Here is a 22,035-nt window from a genome sequence, read left to right on the forward strand (position 1 = left end):
AATGACCCCCATGCTTTGAGGTCTTTGAAGGAGCTCTGGAGGCTGTAACACCACACAAAATGCCACTACAGGGGTATGAAGTGCTGCCACCAGCCCAACACACAGGTGTCTGACTGAACCAGAGTCACGCACACTGCAGCCAGACTTCAAAACGGGCAAAGAGAAGTTGCACTGAGAGCTGCCAGTAACAAGCTGCCAGCCACATGATCATTACTTGTTGGAAAAATATTTTTATCTATTGCTTGGAGCGGTTTCTCAAAATAATCTCAGAAACAAGACAGACTATGGAGAAAAAACACTGCTTTAGGCTACCGGTGAGATGGATGCCTGAATCCATCCACATTCTTGTGCCTACTGAGCTCAGTCTGAGAAGAGGCTAAGCTGTTAGTGCAATTATTTTAATAAGTCTGCAGTTTAATTGCTAGATGGAAACTACATCTGGCATAAAGGAGACAACTCAAATCGTCCTTTGGTTGACAGTGCGCAGAGTCATTTCCAGCTGCGGAAAAACTAAGTAGACTGGTATCAGCAAAACTTTTACCATGGTCAAATGACCTGCATCATGACTAATACACATGGACAAGGCTCAGATTCCTAAACGGAGATGCCTAATGCTTGATAGCTGCCTTTGGGTATCTCACAGATCCTTTTGAACAACACCAGCGCTGTCACAGTTGCCAGACACGGATGTGCATTTCTGCCCCTGCTGAGCACCCAAACCATCCAGTTGGATAGATGGCTGGGAGTGAAAGCTGTAAGAAAACTGCAAAATGCCTTTGATAGAATCATAGAATCATTTGATTTGCAAGGGACCCTTAAATGTCACCTAACCCAACCCCCCTTCCATGAGCAGGGACATCTACAGCTCCATCAGGTGCTCAGAGCCCCAGCCAGCCTGACCTGGAGTGTCACCAGGGACAGGGCATCCACCACCTCTCTGGGAAACCTGTTCCTTTCTTATGTGAAAGTCCCCTAAGTCAGTATCTTCCTCTCCCAAAGAAAAGTGCAATAGTTTTGTCAGGTTCCATTGTCCTTTAGCAAGGATATGCCTCCAATACAGGTCAAAGTTTTCCAAAAGGGCAAGCAGAAGTTCAGAGCCTACATAATCTTGGAATTCACAGGGTGAATTTTTAAGACAAATCTTGTTATTCAGAACAAAATTCTGCATTTCCACTAGCAAACCCAGACAGCATATGATCAAGATTTCAGTTATTTTTCAGATGTAATTCTGAAATTGTTTGAAAAAAATCTAATACAGCAAGTACAACCTCCAATTAATTGCCATTCAACGTTGTTTTCATGTTGCTGTCATTGTGAGCACAGCAAAGTTCAGACCTTCTTGTCTCTGTTTTCATCACAAAATTTTATGTAGGTTTACTGAAAGTGTTGAACTTCTTCCCATTGGCAAAGAAAGTGAAGGTACCCACAACAGCCAAGCAAAGCTAACAAATACGGGACAGAAGCACATGAACACCATAGAGAAAAATTTTCAGTTGTTTTTCTAGCTAACAACTCTGTTCCTCATTCCTTACTTTTCTTAGCAAAAGCTTGACTTTGATTCCAGCAAAGAAAAGTACCACAGCAGCAACTAGTTTCAGGCAATTTTCAGAGTCCCACACTTATTCTTGAAAAAGACAAGCATGGAAAAAGGACTGTGCTGCAGCATATTTCTCTCTTCAGAAGGAATCTTCTGAATCTCAGCAGTAAAGAAGTAAAGAAGGGGCAAAATAGAATCTCAAAGCCTTGTCTCTGTTGTCTCATGGAAGAACAGGACCTTCTTCCCTTCATCCTTGACTGCTGAGGCTCAGAAGAGGCAGCCTGGGATGCACAAAGAGCAGGTCTGGGAACACAATGAAGAACAGAGAGCAGACACAGGGGTGAAGAGCTGGTGATCGGTATTTGCTCGATGGGCAAAGATCCCCCTTTGTCTTCACTTACATAAATGGAAAGTGTAGGTTTGCTTAAAGTTCAAATGGGGATACAGAACTACTATGGATGGAAATGTGTTACTCGTCTAGTAGCTCATACTAAATAAGGCACCAAGTGCATTTTTATGTCAACGGACAAATACTTTTCTCACCCTTGTGGACTAATACTTTAAACCACCATTTTTCATTACAACATCACCAACTACATGCAAAAAGAACACTTCTGCAGTAGGATTAGATATACCCAGTTTTCTACAATGACAGTGTACGTCACTGCTTAGGTACAGTATAAAAGAACCCAGGTTCCTACCACTCAGTCCAATCTCACCCCAGTTGTGCTAAATGTGTATCAAGAGTTCTACAGCTGCTGTAGGGGATTATCTCATCTACTGTTCAGTTCCAATTTTAGATTTAGATACATGTGCACACTAATCAGTCTCATCCCTTTAAAAGAAAATTAGCAGTTCTTTTTTAAAATAATAATTACAGTAAATGATATCAATTATTATGGTAAGGCAGCATCAAGAACTTATCTTACAACAACATGAGGTAAGAATATAGCTCAGAATACCCAGTCCAGCAAGAGCATACAAGAAAGCTCTCAGAAATCTCTCTTCAAAGATTAGCTATGGTCTTGCTTTTCCTGCTAGCAGCTCCAAATAGGGCTAGTTGACAACACCCTGGAAAGGCAAAGAGGAAAGAAAAAGAAATGACCATGCCAAATCATAGAAATAAGGTTCTTGTAACAGTATCCCAGACATTAAGGTATGGACATTTGAATAAGATTGTCTGAACTATGGGTGAATTCCTGTGTCTTCCTCACTGCTTCAAACATTGTTCTTTTGCATATGGAAGTTCAACTTATTTACTATTGCCTATTTTCTTGAAAGGAGGAGACTATCATGCAGGTAAACAACTGGTTGCACAGCTGATGTCAACAACAGGGATGCACCTTTTATAAACACAGGATTGAACCTCCTTTGTAACAAAGGACTGATCTCTAGCTAATGACATAATCCACTTGACAAAGCACAGCAAACATATCTTGGTCATCTGGCAGAATGAAAACAGATCAAAACTGTTTTTTATCATCTGGCTGGCCAACAATGGAACGCACAAACAGCCCAGGAAGTTACTAGAGTGCACTGATGACAACTTCTTGACTTTGGTGACTGAGGATCCAACATGACAACCTTGCTGTACCTGAAAGTTACAAACAAGGAAGAACTGATCAGGAATGTGAAGGTCACGGGCAGCCTTGGCTGCAGTGATCTGAGTGGTGGAGTTCAGGATTCTGAAAAGGAAGAGCAATGGAAAAAGCAGCATCACAACCTTGGACTTGAAGACAGTAGACTTTACATTGTATAGAAGAATCCCATGGGATATGGCCCTGGAGGAAAGAGACAGGGTACCTTGTCACAAAGGATATGTAAAAGCTGAAGGTACTCAATGCTTTCTTTGCCTCAGTTTTTATTGGCAAAATTTGCCTTCAGGAATCCCAGGCCCAAGACCAAAGGAACAGTCTGGAGCAAAGAAGACTTTTCCTCAGCAGAGGTTAAGGAGCACTTCAACTGAACATTCCTAAGCTACTCGGCCCCGACAAGATGCACTCAGGAGTGTTGAAGGAGCTTGCTGATTACAAGGCCATTCTTGGAAACCTCTGGAAGGTCATAGTGAATGTGGATGTTCCCGAGGTCTGGAAGAGAGCTTCTATCATCAAGGAGATCACTTCTATCATCAAGGACAGAAACGAGGACAGTTCAGGCAATCTCATGCTGGTCAGCCTCACCTCAATCCCTGTAAAGGTGATGGAGCAAATCGTCCTGAAAGCCTTTTCCAAACATATTTATTACAAGGTGATTGAGATAGTCAAATGGGGCTATGAAGAGCAAATAATGCTTGACCAATCTCACAGCTTGCTATGATGAGATGTTTGTCTCAGTGGATTAGGAGAGCTGTGGATGCTGTTTATTTTGAGGTTTAAAAAATAAACCTTTTGATACTGCCTCTGATAGCAGCCTCACCGACAAACTAATGGAATATGGGTGGCATAAGTTGACAGAGGCAGACTGAAACCTGGCTCAATGCTGCACCCAAAGGGTTGTGATTAGTGACATGAAGTCCACTTGGAGGCCAGTCACTAGCAGTGTACCCCAAGGGACTACTGATACTGGGGCCAGCATTGCTCAGTATCTTCACTACTGCCCTGGATGATGGGACAGAATGCACTCTGAAACAAGTCCACAGAAGACACAAAACTGGATGGAATGGCTGATATGCCACAAAGATATATTGCCATTCAAAAGGACATTGGAAGGGTAGAGAAATAGGCCAATGGGAGCCTCAGCAAGTTTCAGTGTTTGAAACTCAAGTGGACATGGCCTTGAATTGACACTGCTCTGTACAGGGTGACTGGACTACGAGACTCCTTCCAAACACAGTGATTCTATGATTTATAGCTGGTGACAGAAAAATAAAGACCTGTCAATTGGATTCCTGGATATAGATTAAAACAGTTACTTATCATTTTCTATACATTAAGGCCCTGTACTGTGCATATCATAAATTCACACTTGGCCCACTTTATGTAGGTGGTCAGGGTCATAACCTAATTACTTACACTAATAGTTGAATAAACATTAAGGAAAAGCGGCTGAGCAGAAGCTACTTGGCCTCTCCTCAAACACTGCATGCAATTCTGGAAACCACAATATAAGAAGGATATGAAACTATCAGAGTGCATCCAAAGGAAGGCTATGAAGATGGTGAAGGGTCTAGAGGACAAGACGTGTCAGGAACGGCTGAGGTGCCTTGGTTAGTTCAGCCTAGAGGAAAGTGAGGGGAGGCCTTGTTGCAGCCTACAGCATTTTCATGAGGAGAGCAGAGAGGCAGTGTGGATCACAGCTCTCCAGTGACAGTGGCAAGATCCAAGGGGGGAAGGTTAAGTTGCGTGTTAGGAAAAGGCTCTTCACCAGAAAGTTGATGGACTTCAGTGAGCATTTGGACAACACTATCAGAAATGTGGTTTCAATGCTATGATTTTATGAATTTTGGGTGGTCCTGTGTGGATTCAGGAGCTGGACTTGACCCCTTGTCGGTCCCTTCCAACTACGGATATTCTATTATTCTGTGACTCTACTTCTGGAACCTGTTTGATGCAGTTAGTGGGAAATGTTGCACCAAAGTTCAGCCATCAGTTTGCACAAGAGTTTTGTATTTCTGTAAAATGCAATTCAAATCTATTTTAGCATCAAATAGTGTTCATCTGGATGTAACTCCCTCACAACTCAAGCTGAATGATATGTCAGGTAACAGAAACTCATTGGAACACCCAATTTAGAAAGAAGCATTACCTGTAGTTTATGGGCTAGCCACTTTTACTTAAATATATAAAAGCTACTGCACTGCTCTAAAGAGCTGTACTTAAATTTCATTTGAAAAAAACCTCATCCAAAGGTAATCCAATTGAACAGAAAATAATGTTAATAAAAGTCTTCAGCCCCGAACAGTTCTTGCATGAACTTTTATTACTATCCTGATAGTTCATTAGGAGACCAAAACACCCTTCTAACCTGTGGTGCTAGTACTTGGACAATCCTTACAAGTTAACCAATTTGTTACTCATCAGTTAGTCAACTGATCTTTTATACTGACAAAAAAAACACCATTTCTGAGCACTCCTGCATTATCTCCTCTTTCATCACTGAGGAAGCATGAACCTACTGCCTCTCCCCAGACAAGTTTATTGCTATGCACCTATATTACTGGGGTCAGAATGGCTGAATGCTCTAGATAGCTGTGTCACTTGTAGGTATGTCAGTGAAAAGTCTAAAGGCACAATCACAGCTATTAGCGGCACCAAAACTTAGCTCCAAATCTGATAATCAACAGTCAAATTTTACAGATAAACCACTTATAGAACAACATGTCAAGGAAAAGTATCCCTCAAGCTACTTTCTTCTAAGTCACTGTTTCATAATCCTCTGTAATCTTACATTTGCTTTGCCCTTCTGTATGTAACTGGATGTAACGATTTCTCATAGCAGTGGTGCCTAATACAGGTTTGTCAAGTATACCAAAAGTTAATGAAGTATTAGACTGGCAATGGGAAGGAGAGATTTGATAGTTGGTTACACAGGGAGACTGACATGAATTCTTACAGACCACTAACCTGATTACAACATTGGCATGCTGTTTAGTTGAGGATGATGCTTGCGAGAGAACCTTCACACAGTTTTGGGCAATTAAATAGTACATCAGTGCTTGAACCAGAGCAATTCTGTTTCCATGGAAATACAAAAGCAAAAAGCGTCATGGTCACATACCTCATTGCAACATTGCTGCCATCAATAACTACTGGCCTCAGGTTGTCACCATCCTCTGTCACATCCTCCTGCAGTGGAGATTCTGACCTCTGAGACTCTATGGAAGACGTTTCACGCATTACACTAGTGTTAGCATTAGTAACAGACTGATCAGTCTCAGTTTTATTCCCAAGTTTGACAAGTTCTCCCAAAATATCATTTATTAAAGCATCAGTACCAAGTTTATTTAGTACAAGTTGAACCTGCTCTTCAGAGTAACCCAACTTAAGTGCAAACTCCAGTTTGGTTTGATATTCTTTCACCACATCAGGGGGCTTTTCGACTTCCTTCGGTACTGTCTGAGCCTCTTCTATCCGAAAGTCTTGCAAAATTTCATTTCTTTTTAGTATATGAGGCTCTAAACAAGGAGATCGGCACAGCTGTCGGTGAGTCTTAGGCAATAAATGTGATTCTGATGCAGAATTATTCAGTCTCTCTGAATCATTATCGGAATTTGTGCCTTCTTCAGAGTCACAGCTGGAGCTTCCCGAAGTCTCCTCAGATGCCTCCTTGTCTACATCCTCTTTCCTAGAATTAACCTTATCCATCGTCGGCTTCTCCGCCATTGACCAAGGTACAATTGCATTTATTTGTGTGCCAGTGCTCGCCACATAAAGATGGCCTAAGTCACGCCCCAGATGATCCTTCAAGCCCATGAAGCTGCTGCATGTACTTGACTCCACTTTGCTGTTTTTCTTGTATTCCTGAATATAAAGCGCTCCGTACTCCTAAAGAGAGAACAAAAATGTTGCAACTGGTTACACATCTTATTTCTTTTGTATTTTATTGTTGCCTTCTCAGAATTGCACTTAATCTCTCACAGCGAAGACACAAAACTTGGCGCTTTTTTCGAGCATGGACATTTTTTTCCAGGAAAAAACTTTCCAAAAGGAGCACACATAGCTAACCTGAGTACGACTGATCATTTGTTTTCTTCATGTATGAAATGCTTTTACGGAGCCATTTCCAGAAATGGGTTTTTAATGAACAGGAAACTGAACAAAGTTCAGTTTGCTGTAAACTCAGAACTCTAACCAAGACCTATAGGTAACTGGTATTTTCTCTAACTTTAGACAATATTGCAACATTAAAACAAAAATGCAGCTATAAAATACATCTACCAAAAACCTTTCAAACTAAGCAGCTTAGACTCTCTGTTCAATAGAAATTAGCATAATACAAGATTAGCTGGCTTATTAGGCAGATAAAGGTGCGAAAATAAATAATTATAACAGAAAACATAATTCAGTAAAAACTTACTGGCCCTAAAAGACACTATCAGTTAAATTGAATACACTCGACTTATTTCTGCATTTCCTTATAAAGTGATAGTTAAGTGAAGAAAGACTAACTGCTCTCAACAGAGTGCTGCGTTACTAATACACACAAGATGCAGAGGCACAGATTGCTCTAGTGGTCAATAAAGACAAGGAAAGTCTTTTCATCATTGCAACAGGCTTTTTGTCAAGCCAGTAAGTCAGCAAAAATAAATGCTAATTTCAACTCTTGGACTTGACTTGTGGAAGCCATTTGCTAGACCACATTAAACCTATAGGAAGAAGTCATGTAAAAAGAATGGAAGAAGAAAAATTGCAGTTTTTCTTGAGCAATTTTGCATAATGGCAGTTACACATAAATCCATTTCATCAAAGCATTATTTCCATAATGTACATTTCCAAAGGACAGCTTTCTGTCTTTCTCCCTTGTTTTGTTATTTTAGGTGGGAATTTTTTGCTAAGTGCTTCAATCAGAAAAGTAGAAGATTATTTCTCACACATGAAAATGGACCACACAGAGCAATCATACTGCAGGGGTACGATAAAAAAGGAAACTTTCCATGAAAGGAAGACTATAAAACGAAGAGCTCTTCCACACTTCCACCTTGCAGAGTAGAATATAAAAGTAATATACAGATGCAAAGGTTTTCACTGAACTTGTCAAATACAGATCAGGCACAGTCAGTTTACCCAAGTACTTTTAGCTCAAAAAAGACACAAAAGAAAACACAGAAGTGTTTTCTGTCTAACCCCATAATTTAGTTAAGAGTGACTTCTAGGAAAGAAAATATTCTACTTCAAGTTTTATTCAGTCTTGACCTCGTAAGAATGGAGTAAGGCCATAACCCAACCTCAAACAGCGTGTCAAGGAATATTACATTCTCTTAACTGAAGGGAGCTCACACAACACCACATACTAAACACAAGAAGAATTTCGGAAACGAACCTTTTCACACAGTGATTTATTAACTAATGTAATGCACTTGATAGCACAGTGCTAGTAACAAATCACAACAACGTCCCAATAAAAGGATACAGTTAAAAAACCAACACTAAAGCCTTCACAGGACTGAAAAAAAAAAAAAACCAACAAATAAAAACCAACAAAAAAACTAACCCTCAAACAAGAAAAATCTCTTGGAAGCAAGGCTGCTTAGCAACAAGCCTTAGTTGCTAGGATGCACTCCTTTAACATACCATCATGAATACTAGCACGGCAGAAGAATAATTTGGTATGAACAAAAGCCCATGAAAAAGAGTGGGACTTAAGTGCGTCTGGTTTCCCCTCTGAGAACAATGCAGCTGCCAAAGCAATCTGGAAGGCCCGACATCATTGTTCCCAAGCCTGCAATCTGCTGGGACTCGAGGAAGTCCTGTTAATGGGCAACACTCCTAAGCTGGCCTGAAAAGTTGAGCTGGCTCATGTACTGCTGGCGCTGAGCGCGCCCAGATAATGGGGCGCTGCCTAAATCCATGTACTGTGAAATGGCATTTCAGCACTGAGCTAAAAGCAGGGGGATTTTTTTTTTTTTGAAGTGGGAAGGATGAGGTTGGATATTAACATCATAGAATAAACACATCTCGAAGCGTCCAAGTGACAAGGACGTTTTGTTTGTCAAGCGTTAGTTGAAATAATACTTAAGTCATCTTCCAGTTGCTTCTTCGCTGAAGTTTAAGTGCCTCAAAGCAACTGCGATCACAAAACCCTTCAGCGTGATTAAAAACCTCATTGGCATATGAATGTATTCAAAGATCAGCCTTTATATGAAATATACTTCAGACGATTTGCACATCATCTGCATACAAAAGCGGCCAGGAGTTGAGCTTTGTGCCTTGTTGGAATGTCTATCATCACTCTCACACGTACCTCTTCTAAGTCTCTTCTCTTTCTCTCAAGGGCAGTTAAATGATTCACCTACTGTAAGCCCCAAATTAAAGATACCAGAAACATTTTGCATAAGCAGTACGCTACTCCCGGCATTTGGCCTAGGCCCTGCTCACAAACTTTTCAGAGAAATGCTTGCAATATCTGAACTTTCACACCATATCCATGGTTGGCAGCATCTCTTGAAATTCTATATGTGGGAGCTCGCAAGGCAATGCCCTACATGAGACCCATGGATTAGAACCACGAAGATCAGATGTTCTGTTAAACGCTGGAGTTGATTATTTTATCTTGATGTGGTTAGTAAAGAGGCAGTCTATTTGAGCCAACTTACAGTCCACATAAATGCCAGTGTATCTTCAGACAGGACAAAGAAGCTCACAAGAAAGCAGAAAAGGTCACGTTTATTCAAGGAGGAACATCAGATAAGAAAAACTCCTTGCATTCTTTATTGACAAGAAACTCTCATTATGCATGTAGGTTGTGAAGCAGGCTTACTGGTACAATGCAAGACAGATGAGAAAAATACCCACTATGATTTCTGTCTCAACTGAGAGCCAAACAAGCAAATAAAGCCAGTGAAAAAAGTCTTGTCAAGCAAAGTCTGAAACTTTTGGTTGTGCTCACAGTGGAGTAACAGAATTTGTTTTATTTAAAGGAAGAAAAAAAAAAAGAGTAACTTCCAATTTGGACACACTTACAGCAACAGAACTTTTAAGAACAAAGTACAGCCTGATTGAAACTGCAGTATCTCACAGTGGGTTTGCTGATAAAGGCCTGAAATGCTGTATTACTGAGTCAAAGACATTTATCAGCACTGGGGATGAGCACTGTGCTACCACATGGTAGAACCATATTCTTTTTTCCATTTCTTAAGTTACCACTATTTTTTGTAACCGCTAACAACAATCAACTCATTAATTCAATTCACACAAAATATTTCTGTTTCTCACCGGAATGAGGGAAAAGAACTCATCTAATCTTTTAATGCCTATTCTGAATATTTTCCACTTTTGACTGAACATAAGAAAAGTATTTTAATGCAAATTTTGTTCATGGAGAAAAATAACAAGGAGGAAAAAAGTCTTGTGGCAAGGTAATAGAAATTGTGTATTCCCAAAAGACCTTCCACAAAGTTTCCGAAGATACATCCTACACTGAAACAGTTCCTCTTGTTTTCACACAGGAAGTCTTTTTCTAAGTCTTCTAAAAAGAGAATGGGAAATATTGAAATGGCAGTTTGTTGAAACGCTGTAATTACTTGTCACAAAAAGAAGTGCGGCGCTGATCAGAAAAGAAAAAAAATGAATGTATCTGTTACCCAAACCGTAACGCTACAGCAACAATGCAAATAAAATAATGAATATGTAATAAATACCTACTGCTGTAGTTTCTATGTATTTAATTACCATTGTATTTCAGCCAGTGCTGTTGTCTGCATCATTCTGTCCAACAAAGGAAGGATGTCCCATTGAACAGATTGGTTAATGCTCTGGGGCAACAGATGTCTACTGGAACTGCAGGAGACCAGCAACTGGTGGCCTGCCCATCTTCTGAAAACTTTCAATAGACTCATGCATATGTTCACACAATAGGGCATGTGGTAGAAATGCAAACCTCTTTTTAACCCCTTTATATACGCTCTTTCCCTCTCAACAGATATATGAAGGTCTTTGTTTTTAGGGCTTTTTTTTTTTCTTTTTTTCTCCAGGATCCTTGGAACATAGCTCATGGAGTTACAGAGTTCTTCAGCTTAACATCTGAACTCAAAACATAAAACAAAACAGATTAGAAGCTTTATAAATTAACTGGACTAGATCTGACACTCTTCTGAATCTCTTTCAAAGTACAAAAGCTTTCAGTAGAACATGTTCCCACCTGAGAATATCTCAATGGTCTGTATAGCACGACAGCATCTTCACGTGCCCCTCAAAAGGGCTTTTCCTATTTTCACACACAGAAAAATTTATTCATTGTATGGTATAACAAGGAAAATTGGTTTGCTTTTTAAAAAAGCTTTACTACCACTCAAAAATTGCAATAAACAGCAGCTTACTTGCAAAAAAAAAAAAAAAAAAAAAAAAAAAAAAAAAAAAGAAAAGAAAGAAAAAAAGAATCATAAGTCAAAGTCAAAACCTTCTTTTACCTCCAAAGGGGCTACAATAAAATTTGTTCTACTGATGGGTACTGCCTGCCATTTCCAAATTCTTGGAAACATACAATTTCTAATGCTTTTAGAAGTTCCTTGACAGACTGTACTGAGCTAGAAGACCACTCTTGAATACACTTTAAGATAAGTCTTCAGATACGTTTTCTCCTCTCTTTTTTTCCAGATGCCCAAAGCGTGCCAATCTCTGCTGACGCACACGCTCACGTTGTCAGAAGGCACACTGACCTGCTGGAACATCCGAAAGGAGAAATGTCCCATTTCTGCAGAGAGAAGCCCCTATACTTACGTTCGCTGGAAAGCACACAGGCATTGGTTTCTTGTAGCTGTTCCAGAAGCAACTCCTTAACACGATTTCAGCTGCAGACTTGATGCGAGCGAGCAGAACAATGAATGGACGAACAGATGGACCCGCAATGTCTTTGCTTAACCTATTACCGAGAGGAAGGGGAGCCAATCACAACCCGCGGTGCTCACAATTAGTTGGCTAGGCAGATGCAAGGCAACCTCCCCGCCCTGCATCAGGTTTGGGGTTTCTAAGATAAGCAAGTTGATGTCATTCACAGGGGCTGCCCCGGGCAGCATGTGTATTAACGAGGGGTGTGCAGCAACAATGGGCCATACAAAGGAGGCTAGCAGGCAGCTGCTGTATGAGAGCCAGAGTCATTAGGGAGCAGGCTGCCAACAAGAAACACCTGGCTTGGGCAGACTTTGGCTTCTCCTCATTGTTTCTAATTCATGAAACAAAGAAAAGAATTATTTTTAAGTGGTAAAAGTTGTGAGTTCTATCATAATAATGATAATGTAAAAAAACGCTCCTAAGAAATATAAAGGCTATTCAGGAAACTTCCTTTGTATATTGAAGAGAAGCAAATCCATCACTAGCTATTTGCGTTCCCCTTTTCTCGTTAGCAAAATTAATCATATTGGTACAATGTGTGAAGAGCTATGAAAGGAGCTCACACCAAGCAATGAAAAGTATTCAGAAACTGCTTTCTGAATTTCCTGACACTTTTGTACATCGGTCAATAAGTGTAATAGATGTGCACTAATGCAGAGCTGTAGCAGGATTTGTGGGTGTATTTCAGTTTTGCTGGAAGGCAAAATTGATTAAAGCAACCCCAAATAATATTAATACATGGAACAAAGAGTATTTTTACGCAGCGGCACTGAAACATTAGGACACTTGATAGAAAGGCACTGAGAAGCACCCTTTGTCTGGGAGCCACTCATATTTGTTTGTAACAAAGCTTCTTCCCCTGCTATTTCATAGCCCTGCTCAGGATGTCAAGATCTTCCTGTTGCTTTGCAGTGATGCAATGCTTGCTGGGAAATCAGGAGCTTGGCCACAGCCAGCACGTTGTATGTTCTGTTTTGTTTTCATGGAGGTAAGCCCCAATGAAACCTAAACCCAAACTCAGCCTTGCCTACCCGTCCCAGTCTAACAGGCCCCACAGCACACAGACTGTGCCATATAATAGCAGCAAGGCTCGAGGCTCAATTAAAAATACTGAAATCCCATGCCATCGTGCTACTGCACTGATGGCTGTATCACACACTCAGCTAGCACACTGCCCAGCAGAAGCCCACGCTCTGCTTTCCCTGGGTTGCACTGCCCATGGCCAGCAGAGAGCTGCTGCCTCACAGCCCTTCAGTTGGTTGCAGGAGGAGCTCCTCACTGATTTCTGCCACTGTAGCACAAAGGCCAAGAGAAAGCTACCCACGAGCCCAGTGGGAAGCCTGATCTCCAGCACTGGATTAAGCCTCTTTGCGAACAGCAAATAAAAGCTGTGATCTGAAAAAGCTAATCAGACCCCGCTGCGGTATTTAGACTACCTCAGTTGCTGGTATTGGATAACGTTAAGCATATTAAAACTCTTACAGGCAAAATAAGAAGCCAGCCCGGCTCACCTATGCCCAAGAGCTGTACCTGAAGAATTTTCTCCGCTCATCCCTAAAGGTTGTGCTGCCCAAGGCTTACAAGACATCACATCATCCTATTAAATCATGTCTGCAACGACAGCAAAGCTTTCCAACTGTGAATGAGGTGGTCAACAAAGAAACCTTAGTCAGAAATGATGTGGATCTCCCATCTCATCTGTGATAGGCTACAACAGCATCACTCGGAATACATGGTGCAAATGAACAAAGTAAGCTCTGCTTGGCTAAAACCTGCAAATCCAATAACTTGACTAGTTGTGCAACCTTTAGAACACAGTCAGTAAATTAAATCCAGTCACCAAAATAAAGCATTTGGCAGCTCTTTCAGGAAGCTCCAAACACCTATTTTTTGAGATTCCTAAAGATCAGACATCACAAACAGTGCTCATCAGGTCCCTAATACCATCTGATTGAAGAGTGAGGAAACACAAAGCTGCAAGCTGGCTGGCTGGACATGGCAGGACAATCAGGGACTGGGCTGAACTGCATGGCTGAGGGGTCCCATGGGCCAGAGGAGAGAGCTGCAGCACCTGGGAAATTCAGGTGGCGTAGGCTGAATTTACTGGGGAAATGCTACTATAAACAAAAATCAGAAAGAAAAAAAGATAGCTGCTACTTGCAGCCAACTCTTCTCATTTCAAACATGAAAACAAAGCCGCTTTTTAAGAAATGATTTTATGCGAGCATACAAATGGTCATTCTGTAACTCAAGTGGTATTGTTGCAGCAATCGGAAAGACAGCTTGTCCTATTACAGCATTTCATTATCTTTTATTGCAGAACTTTATGCTAAGCATCCAGTTATAAACGATGCATTTGCAAGAATAGATTGTACAAGTTAAATCAATCACATACCACTGCATGTATGAAATAGAGACAAAGGTTGTATACTGAGACAAAGCCCACTGCTGTGTCACAGCAAAATATCCTACATTTACTATTGTCCTGGGGAGCTGCAAGGGAAGTGCTTATATTTCAGATCAGGAAGTGGAAGTAAAACAAAAATTCCTCTTTATCAGTTAGCAACTGGAGTGGTACCAACTATCTCAAGTATAACACTTGGAAAGAAGGCTGCTTAGTTTTGAGGAATGGCAAATGGTGCTCACGGCTGTACCCACATGGTCACTAAACCAAACAAAAACCCACCACCACTCCATGCAGAGGAATGAATTAAATGACCAGCAAAAACTCCCTGGAATTCAGAAAAACAACTGGTGTTATGATAAAGATGAGTAATGTTTTGCCTAGGGAAAATGACTAGCCTTTAAAAAAATAATTACAAGCATCAAACACATTTTAAAATGTAGTACAATTTCTCTATAGAATAACGTATAAAACCATCTCCAAAAACAGTGAAACAAGTGGCAAGGAGTTATTTCACTTCCAGAAAGAAGGCTCAGCTGCCTGTAGTTACACTTAACATTTAACAAAGCAGAGAGGCATTGCTCTCCAGGCCATAACCTTCAAAGGGGTCCAGGTGGCCTGCAGGTTCTGATATAAGCCTGCCCAACGATCAGTATGGACTGAGCACAAAACTAGAGCAATGCTTCTCCATGGAACCACAGCACCACGAATCACTGAGGTTTGAAGGGACCGCTGGGTGTCTCTGACCCAAGTCCTGCTCCAGCAGGGACACCCAGAGCAGGGTGCCCAGGGCCACGTCCAGGTGGCTTTGGAAGACCTCCAAGAAGACCCCAGAGTCTCCGTGCAGCCTGTGCCAGTGCTCCATCACCTGCACAGCACAGCAGTGCTCCTGGTGGTGAGAGGGAACCTCCTGTGCTCCAGTTTGCACTTACTGCCTCTTATCCTGGCACTGGGCACCACTGAGCAGAGCCAGGCTCTGTTCTCACTGCACTGCCTTCAGAGATTTATAGACATTGATTGGATCCTCTTGAGCCTCCCCTTCTCAGCTGAGCAGTCCCAGCTCTCAGCCTCACAGGAGAGATGCTCCGGTCCCTGAACGATCTTGGTGCCCCTTTGTTGGACTCTCTTCAACATGTCCAATTCGCACAGGAGTAAAAGACTGTGAAGCCTACGCAATACTGTGAATCTTGAATTGCATTGTGCCCTGATACAGATTCTGACAGAAAGAAAAAAAAAAAGTCTTTTTTTTCCTTTTAAAAATGCAAATATGGAAAAACACAACAGCCATCACTAGTGCTGAGTGCAAGTCTAATAGTTCTGTTCATTTTCTTTAGAACTGCACTGTAATGCAATATCTTATATTTTTGTCCACCTTTTCTGGTGGTGCAAGTGCCTAAAATATCTTAAGTTATTAAGAAAACCCAGATTAAAAAACCTTAAAAAAAGAAAAAAAGAGAAAAATCACCCACTAATAGTTACCAAATCCCAGATTGAAGAGTCTATCTTGTTTTTACCCGGCTTCCTAAAGAAAACCAAGAAAAGCCACTTTCACTCTAGGCCTTCCAGCTCTATCAGCAAGCTCTCCAGGTGGCTGCAGGACAGAAGATGCCCAAAGCCCCTGCGTGCCCCAAGATGGCAGCCGAGCCACTGACAACACGGCAACACTGCATATCTCTGCCACAAACCAGAGGACAATTAGTTTAAGATCACTGCCAAAGACTACACTGTTAAAGTTCTAACTTTTTAAATTATTATTACTTATGAATTGAAGGAGAGACACCAAGCTACAAATCACTCTAGAGCCAAAAAGAAGTTTCCGGTGATACACGTTGGATTTGATCTCTTCCCACTTCCAAAATGAGTCACGCTGTCTGGGTGTTTTCTGAACATGAAAATCTGAACTGCCTAATTAACTTTCCTTGTGACAATATTGGGCGTCCAGACAATGCCTACAACTGTACAAAGTGTACGCCGTCATGCTTAGCAAAGTACTTCTATTCAAATTTGTTCTGTCAGAAGAAAATCCTCTAACAAAACTAACATGGTTAAGTGAAAAGAAGTATTCTCCTCATTTAAATACAAATTTAAGAGACTTCACTAGTCAACCTCCCATCTTTTATCTGTGCCACGCTATTATTAAGAGTTTGAAAGGAGTGTCAGAGGAAAATAGGCTTCTCAAACCATCTAGCAACACGGACAGGTTGTGTTCCAGGTCATGCTGCTGGCAACAGAGCTCCTTAATCTCCAGGGTTCCTGGACCGAGTTCAAGGTGTTGGTTGGATTTTGTGTAGCCCTAAATGGCTTCACAGGGTTATGTTTGAGAGACAATTCCTGTGCCTGTAGCATGCTGCTGCAGTTGTCATTTTGGACTGGAGCCTTCCCCGAGGGAGCTGCCAGCAGCAGATTTTCTGCATGACTTTCAACCTTATAATTTATTGGGATAAAAGATAGAGAAGTACGTTAAGGTCCAAATCTTCACCCAGATTTTAAAGTTAAGAAGCAAGACAGAGCTGGCAAATATGGCTTGCTGAGACACACTTAGTGTATAATTCTTTCTTACTTTCTGGAGAGGCTTTTAATAGAACTGACAAGCAGCAACAATAGGCAGACTCTATAGTAAGTAGGTTACTGTAGCTGCAAATGCAAGTTCAAAAATAAATTAAGAGAAAATAGCTGCACAGCAGCCTATCAGACTACCTGTCACTTGGGTATGGGTTTTCTTGAGGTTTGCTGTATTCCTGAAATCAGGAGAGCCCACCAGGAAGTTGGTAACTAAGCTACACACACCGTCTCTTTGAAATCCTAGTATTTTATATATTAACAAAACAGCTTGCCCACTTTCATTTAATTATCTAATATATCAAAAAGAGACAAACCATCTGTTAGTGATTTTACATAATCTTTGTAGGTCTTTGGAGTCTCAGGTTCACTTCATTCTAAGCTCAGAACATTGCAACTTTTAAATTAGAAATGAATACTGCAGACGAAATTTCCTCTACATTTAGTACACAGGTTGTGGTTTTATTTTTAAAGTTGGAAAGCAGACCAGATCTTTGTCCTGTGAATGAATACCTGGTACAGATTCCTTCATTAAAAACAATATACTGCAAGCCTTTTTGGCCCTGAGAGCTCTCATTCTGTGAGTTGCAACTACTGGCTGTTACTCCTCTAGTGCAAGCCTTTGATGTGATTATTTCTGTCTTCTTCACACCCTCTCACTATATAGCTGAAGAGAGCAATAAGATCTCCCTCAACTGTCCCTTACCACGGCTGAACACATTTAAGTGTCCCAGCCTCTCTGCAGGCAAGTACCTCAGCCCTCACCCACCCTGGCAGCTGCTCTCAGCACTCCCTCCGGTAAGGCCATATCTTCTGCTGTCCTTCAGAGACCAGAACTGAACATGGTACTCCAAAGGCAAGCCCCAAAGTTAAAAAGATGCAAACAATCACTATATGATCTACTGATTGCAGGCTTGCTAATGCAGCACACTTGGCCTTATTACCTCTTCTTGCAACATCATCTTGCACTTAGCAGACAATGAGGCTTTCCTTTCCACAAAAGCACTGCGCATCAGCAGATGGACTAACCTCTACTTGCAATGCCCACTGGAGGCATCTGCTTTCAGCCCCTGCTACATTTTCTTCCCAGTGCTCCCTAAGGCACACTGATGAATCCAAGATGCAGATGAACAATTCAAACTGCTTTCTGTATATAGAGAAGAGAAAGATCAGCATCGAGATGACAACACTTGTTCTCACAGTAAAGGGTTTCCTTGTCTAGGGTTCTATATATCATGTGTAAAAAGCTGCTGTCTAAAACTTAGCAAGTATTCTCGTCAGCAGAGAAATAGCCAAAGTCACTTCTGTATTCAGTCCCATCTTGATGGAATTCAAAGAACAATGGATTTTGGTGTTACACACAGTTACATGTGAGCTACACTACTAGCTGGTCTCATGAAAGTTGCCCATTTTATGAAACAAATCAAATGGAGGACCACCACCAAACACCAAACAAAACCTCATGGGGAAACCATGCATGGAACTAAGAGTTAAACTTTAATAAAGTTCAAGCACAGTTAGTCTTGGAAAAGCACAGAGTCTTGGAAAAATGCTGGCTGTGTCATTCCACAACGCAAGGACATACCAAACTTCTGGAAGGAACCGCAGTTTCTCTCATAACTCATCAGGCAAGGGGATGTTACCAAGTGCTGCTCATAACACAAGGGATGGTACATTCAGGGAAGAAAGCAGAGAGTTCAGAGGAAGCAATGTCTGAACTTTGAATGAGATCTGGTGATGAGGTCAAACTCCAGCCAGTGGGTACTACTAAATGTATTCACGAGCCACACGACCTTTTTGCTGGAACCTGCTGAAGGCTTTGCCAATGTATGCGGGATATCAGATATTATCCTCCATGCAACAGCTATCACAAAAAGCTACCAACGTCCAGATGATTGAGTGTCTGGAGGAAACTAGAGTTAAAGCAGAAAACTCTGATTTCCATCCTTCAGCTGTAACTATGGGCTATAGCTCAGCAACAACTTCAGGAAGCCCAGACTGTAATCCAACTGCGACAGCTCTGAAACAGCAACGAGTCCAACTCACAGCTCAGTTGGCAGCCAGCAAGGACAGCAGTAACAACCCCAGAGCAGCTGCTGGAGCCTTGTTAGCCAGGTGCACTGCCCTGGGCATTTGCAATCACAGCCCTTCCCTGGCCAGGAGAAACCACTTCCAGAGGTGCGTTCAGCAAGATGAACAATAGGCACTGGTATTGATGGGGGAGATTATCTGAGGTTTTCCAAGGAGTTGAAAGTTTTAAGCTGGGAAGGCCTTAGGGGATGCTGCTACAATCTGTGAGGCTCTCAGAGCCTCCCTTTGATAGAATGGAGAGCTCCATGAAAGAAAGCACTGATGGCACTCCATAGCGGAAGTGTCTCTCATCGAGGATGAGGATTTAATGCTTTGAGCAGGAAAGATGAGGTAACTGAGAGGTTCAAACTACAGCTTTACAGATGATGGATTTGAGAGAACTATCCAAATCTGGGCACCAATTATAATGCAACTGCAAAGCACAGTGACAAAAGATTGCAGATAGCAACTATGACAGTAGCACCAGTTTGCAGAACAAAAGTAAATGGGGACAGTAGTTTCAGTAGTAACAGAATTCGAGCCTGCCCCCTCCAACCCAAGTGCCAACCCTTAGCCCAAGTGCCACATTTCATGAGCTCTCAGATAAAAGCTCTAAGTCACAGCAGAACAGAAATTTTCAACTCATCGCAAAATTTCAAAGTTTTATGGCAATCTTCTTCAAGAACTGACTCACTGATTTCTCAACACATCACTTTTTATAGCTCAGATGGGAGGATGGCTCACACAACTGGTCTTTTAGGAACTGTCATGACGGTTTTTGTCAATTACTGAAGCACTCAAGGGTTTCAGACTCTTTCCAGCCTCAGAGCCCTCGCTGCCCGCAGCATGCAGACTGCTTGCCAGGTACTCGCAGTAGCAGCAGAGGCATGCTTACTGCTCAGCTTCACTCACTTCCCCAGTCTTGGGCACTACTCTGTAACTTCCAACCTCCTCCTAAGACATTCCTTTCATACCAAAAGAAATTACTGTATTTCTTCCACTGGGAGGATTACTAATGACCTTTAAACTCTCCTTCACTCCCAACCACTTAGTGTTGTGCTGTCTCTTCCTCACTTCTCTCAAAATACCAACTTCCATTTAAGCAAAACCTCTCCTTCCAAACACGGCTTTTGTTTTCTCTCTACCCACCCTCAAGAAAACCACATTTTATAAGAATGTGTGTTAAACAGTTTGTACAATCTTGCAGAAGTTTTACACGTATTTATCCTAAAAGAACTCAGACCCCATTTCTGTTTTAGCCCCAGAATACTTTGGGCTCAAACAAAGGTATTGGGAGCGGCATTTCCTGAGTCTCATCACATAACCTTTCTACATTTAAAGGTCAAGAGACCCCTGTAGCATTTTTTTGTTCATCTGTGTGCACATACACACATAGGTACACATAAACAGACATCTCCCCTGGCAGGGAGGAGGCTGATGTATGTGAAACCTAGAGCACTACACTGGTGTCATAAATCAAGAGAAAACAGCCTTACAACAGCCAGGCAGAGTGCGAGGAGAGCCTGGCAGAACACAGCCAGCAGCCGCAGAGGGAGAGATGTTTTTCCTCTCCCTCAAGCTTCAGAATGGTCATCTACACCTTTTCAGATCTACTCTTTCAGAACACTTGAATTCTGCAGCATTCCAGCATTCAAGAATGAAAGGAGCTAGAGTTTATCAAAACGTTTAAGTAATTCCTGAACTTGGGGGCAAAGCATCCTTGCAGAGTGGAAGTGTCAGGTGCAGAGTCGAGCACTTCAGTAAGCAAAATGCAATCTGAATTTTTGGTTGGATGAGCTCAGCCTTATACAAGAAATGTGATCTAGCCTGAAATAATCAATATGGAAACAGGTAAAGAGAGCAATGCCTTGTTCATCTAAGCACAAAGCCCCAAGGTTAGGAAAACCTTCGGCAACTTCTGCTCATCAATAAATACCACGGCATGGAACATGCCTTTTGACAGTCTCAAGCTGCTCCGTAGCAATATGTGAAAATGCAGAGCTTTACACAGAAAAACATCCATCCATACCTCCCCTCTCAAACTCCTATTCCACATGACATATAGAGGAAAAACAGCGAGGGGGGGAAAAATTAAAGCAGAAGGAAGGGGGAAAAGAGAAGTAAAATTCGAGAGAGAAATGTCTCATAATTCTACCAGGAAGGCAATTATGAGCAGATTACAATTGATTTTCTATCTGTGTGCTAACTGGAAATGACCAGGAGGTATGAAAAATGACTCCACTTCTTGTTTCACCATCCTATCTCTGCTGTTGTCATACACTGCTTTTAACATGCAATTTAGTAACTGAAATGAAATAAGTGAGAATTCTGAGCATAAAATTGGGCTGGTTCAATTAATGGGTTACTCACTCCAAACATATGGCAGTGGACGTACTCACTGTAAATATTTAGTGTGCTGGAAGACAGGAGGCATTTTAAACATAGCTATACAGCACATAACAAGCGATATAATGCATAACTACACAATAATCCAGTCCAAGGACAGAAACATTTCATTCTTTTCACAGAAACCACTCACTAAGGTTCAGTGTGCAACATCTGCTGCTTCTGGTACCTCCAGTGTAGTTTCCAGTACCACACAAACAAGAAGTGTAACCACCTCATGGCTAATATGGCCACTGGCCAGCTGCCTTGGCAACAAACACGACGGAAATGAGTGAATGAGGAAATATCTTGAATAACTTTAAGAAAAAAACCCCGATCACAAAAACCCCTTTGCACTACTTCCTAGCTGCATGTGGGACACCGCTTCACAGAACAGCAAAAGCAGCAGAATAATATTTACAGAACAGGAAAAAGGTTCAGTTTTACAACATAACCTCACTTGTTTTCCAGCCATCACTTTAATTACTGTAAACCCCCCCCCCCCCCAACTCCTTCCCTCTGACTATTGTTGTTCTTTTTCAATTATTTCAGCTTTTAAGAATAAATTAAAGTACAGACTAAGAGGAGATCCAGGG

At 41.5% G+C, this 22,035-nt stretch overlaps 1 protein-coding gene across 7 annotated transcripts in view; it reads right to left on the reverse strand.

Moving 5' to 3' along the window:
• The window catches only part of ZC3H12C (zinc finger CCCH-type containing 12C), a 41,702-nt gene that overhangs the window by 16,765 nt on the left and 2,902 nt on the right, over nucleotides 1–22,035 (reverse strand). For 4 of the 7 annotated variants that reach the window (XM_048935086.1, XM_048935110.1, XM_048935130.1 and 1 more), the window contains exon 2: nucleotides 6,254–7,020. In XM_048935086.1, the coding sequence (XP_048791043.1) occupies nucleotides 6,254–7,020 (767 nt within the window). Of the gene's footprint in view, nucleotides 1–6,253; nucleotides 7,021–10,579; nucleotides 10,833–10,863; nucleotides 11,397–11,910; nucleotides 12,192–22,035 lie in introns of those variants that run through there. The other 3 variants (XM_048935091.1, XM_048935100.1, XM_048935140.1) reach the window with 3 other exon arrangements.

This window comes from Lagopus muta, chromosome 1, assembly GCF_023343835.1.
Source record: "Lagopus muta isolate bLagMut1 chromosome 1, bLagMut1 primary, whole genome shotgun sequence".
Taxonomy (NCBI): Eukaryota; Metazoa; Chordata; class Aves; order Galliformes; family Phasianidae; genus Lagopus; species Lagopus muta.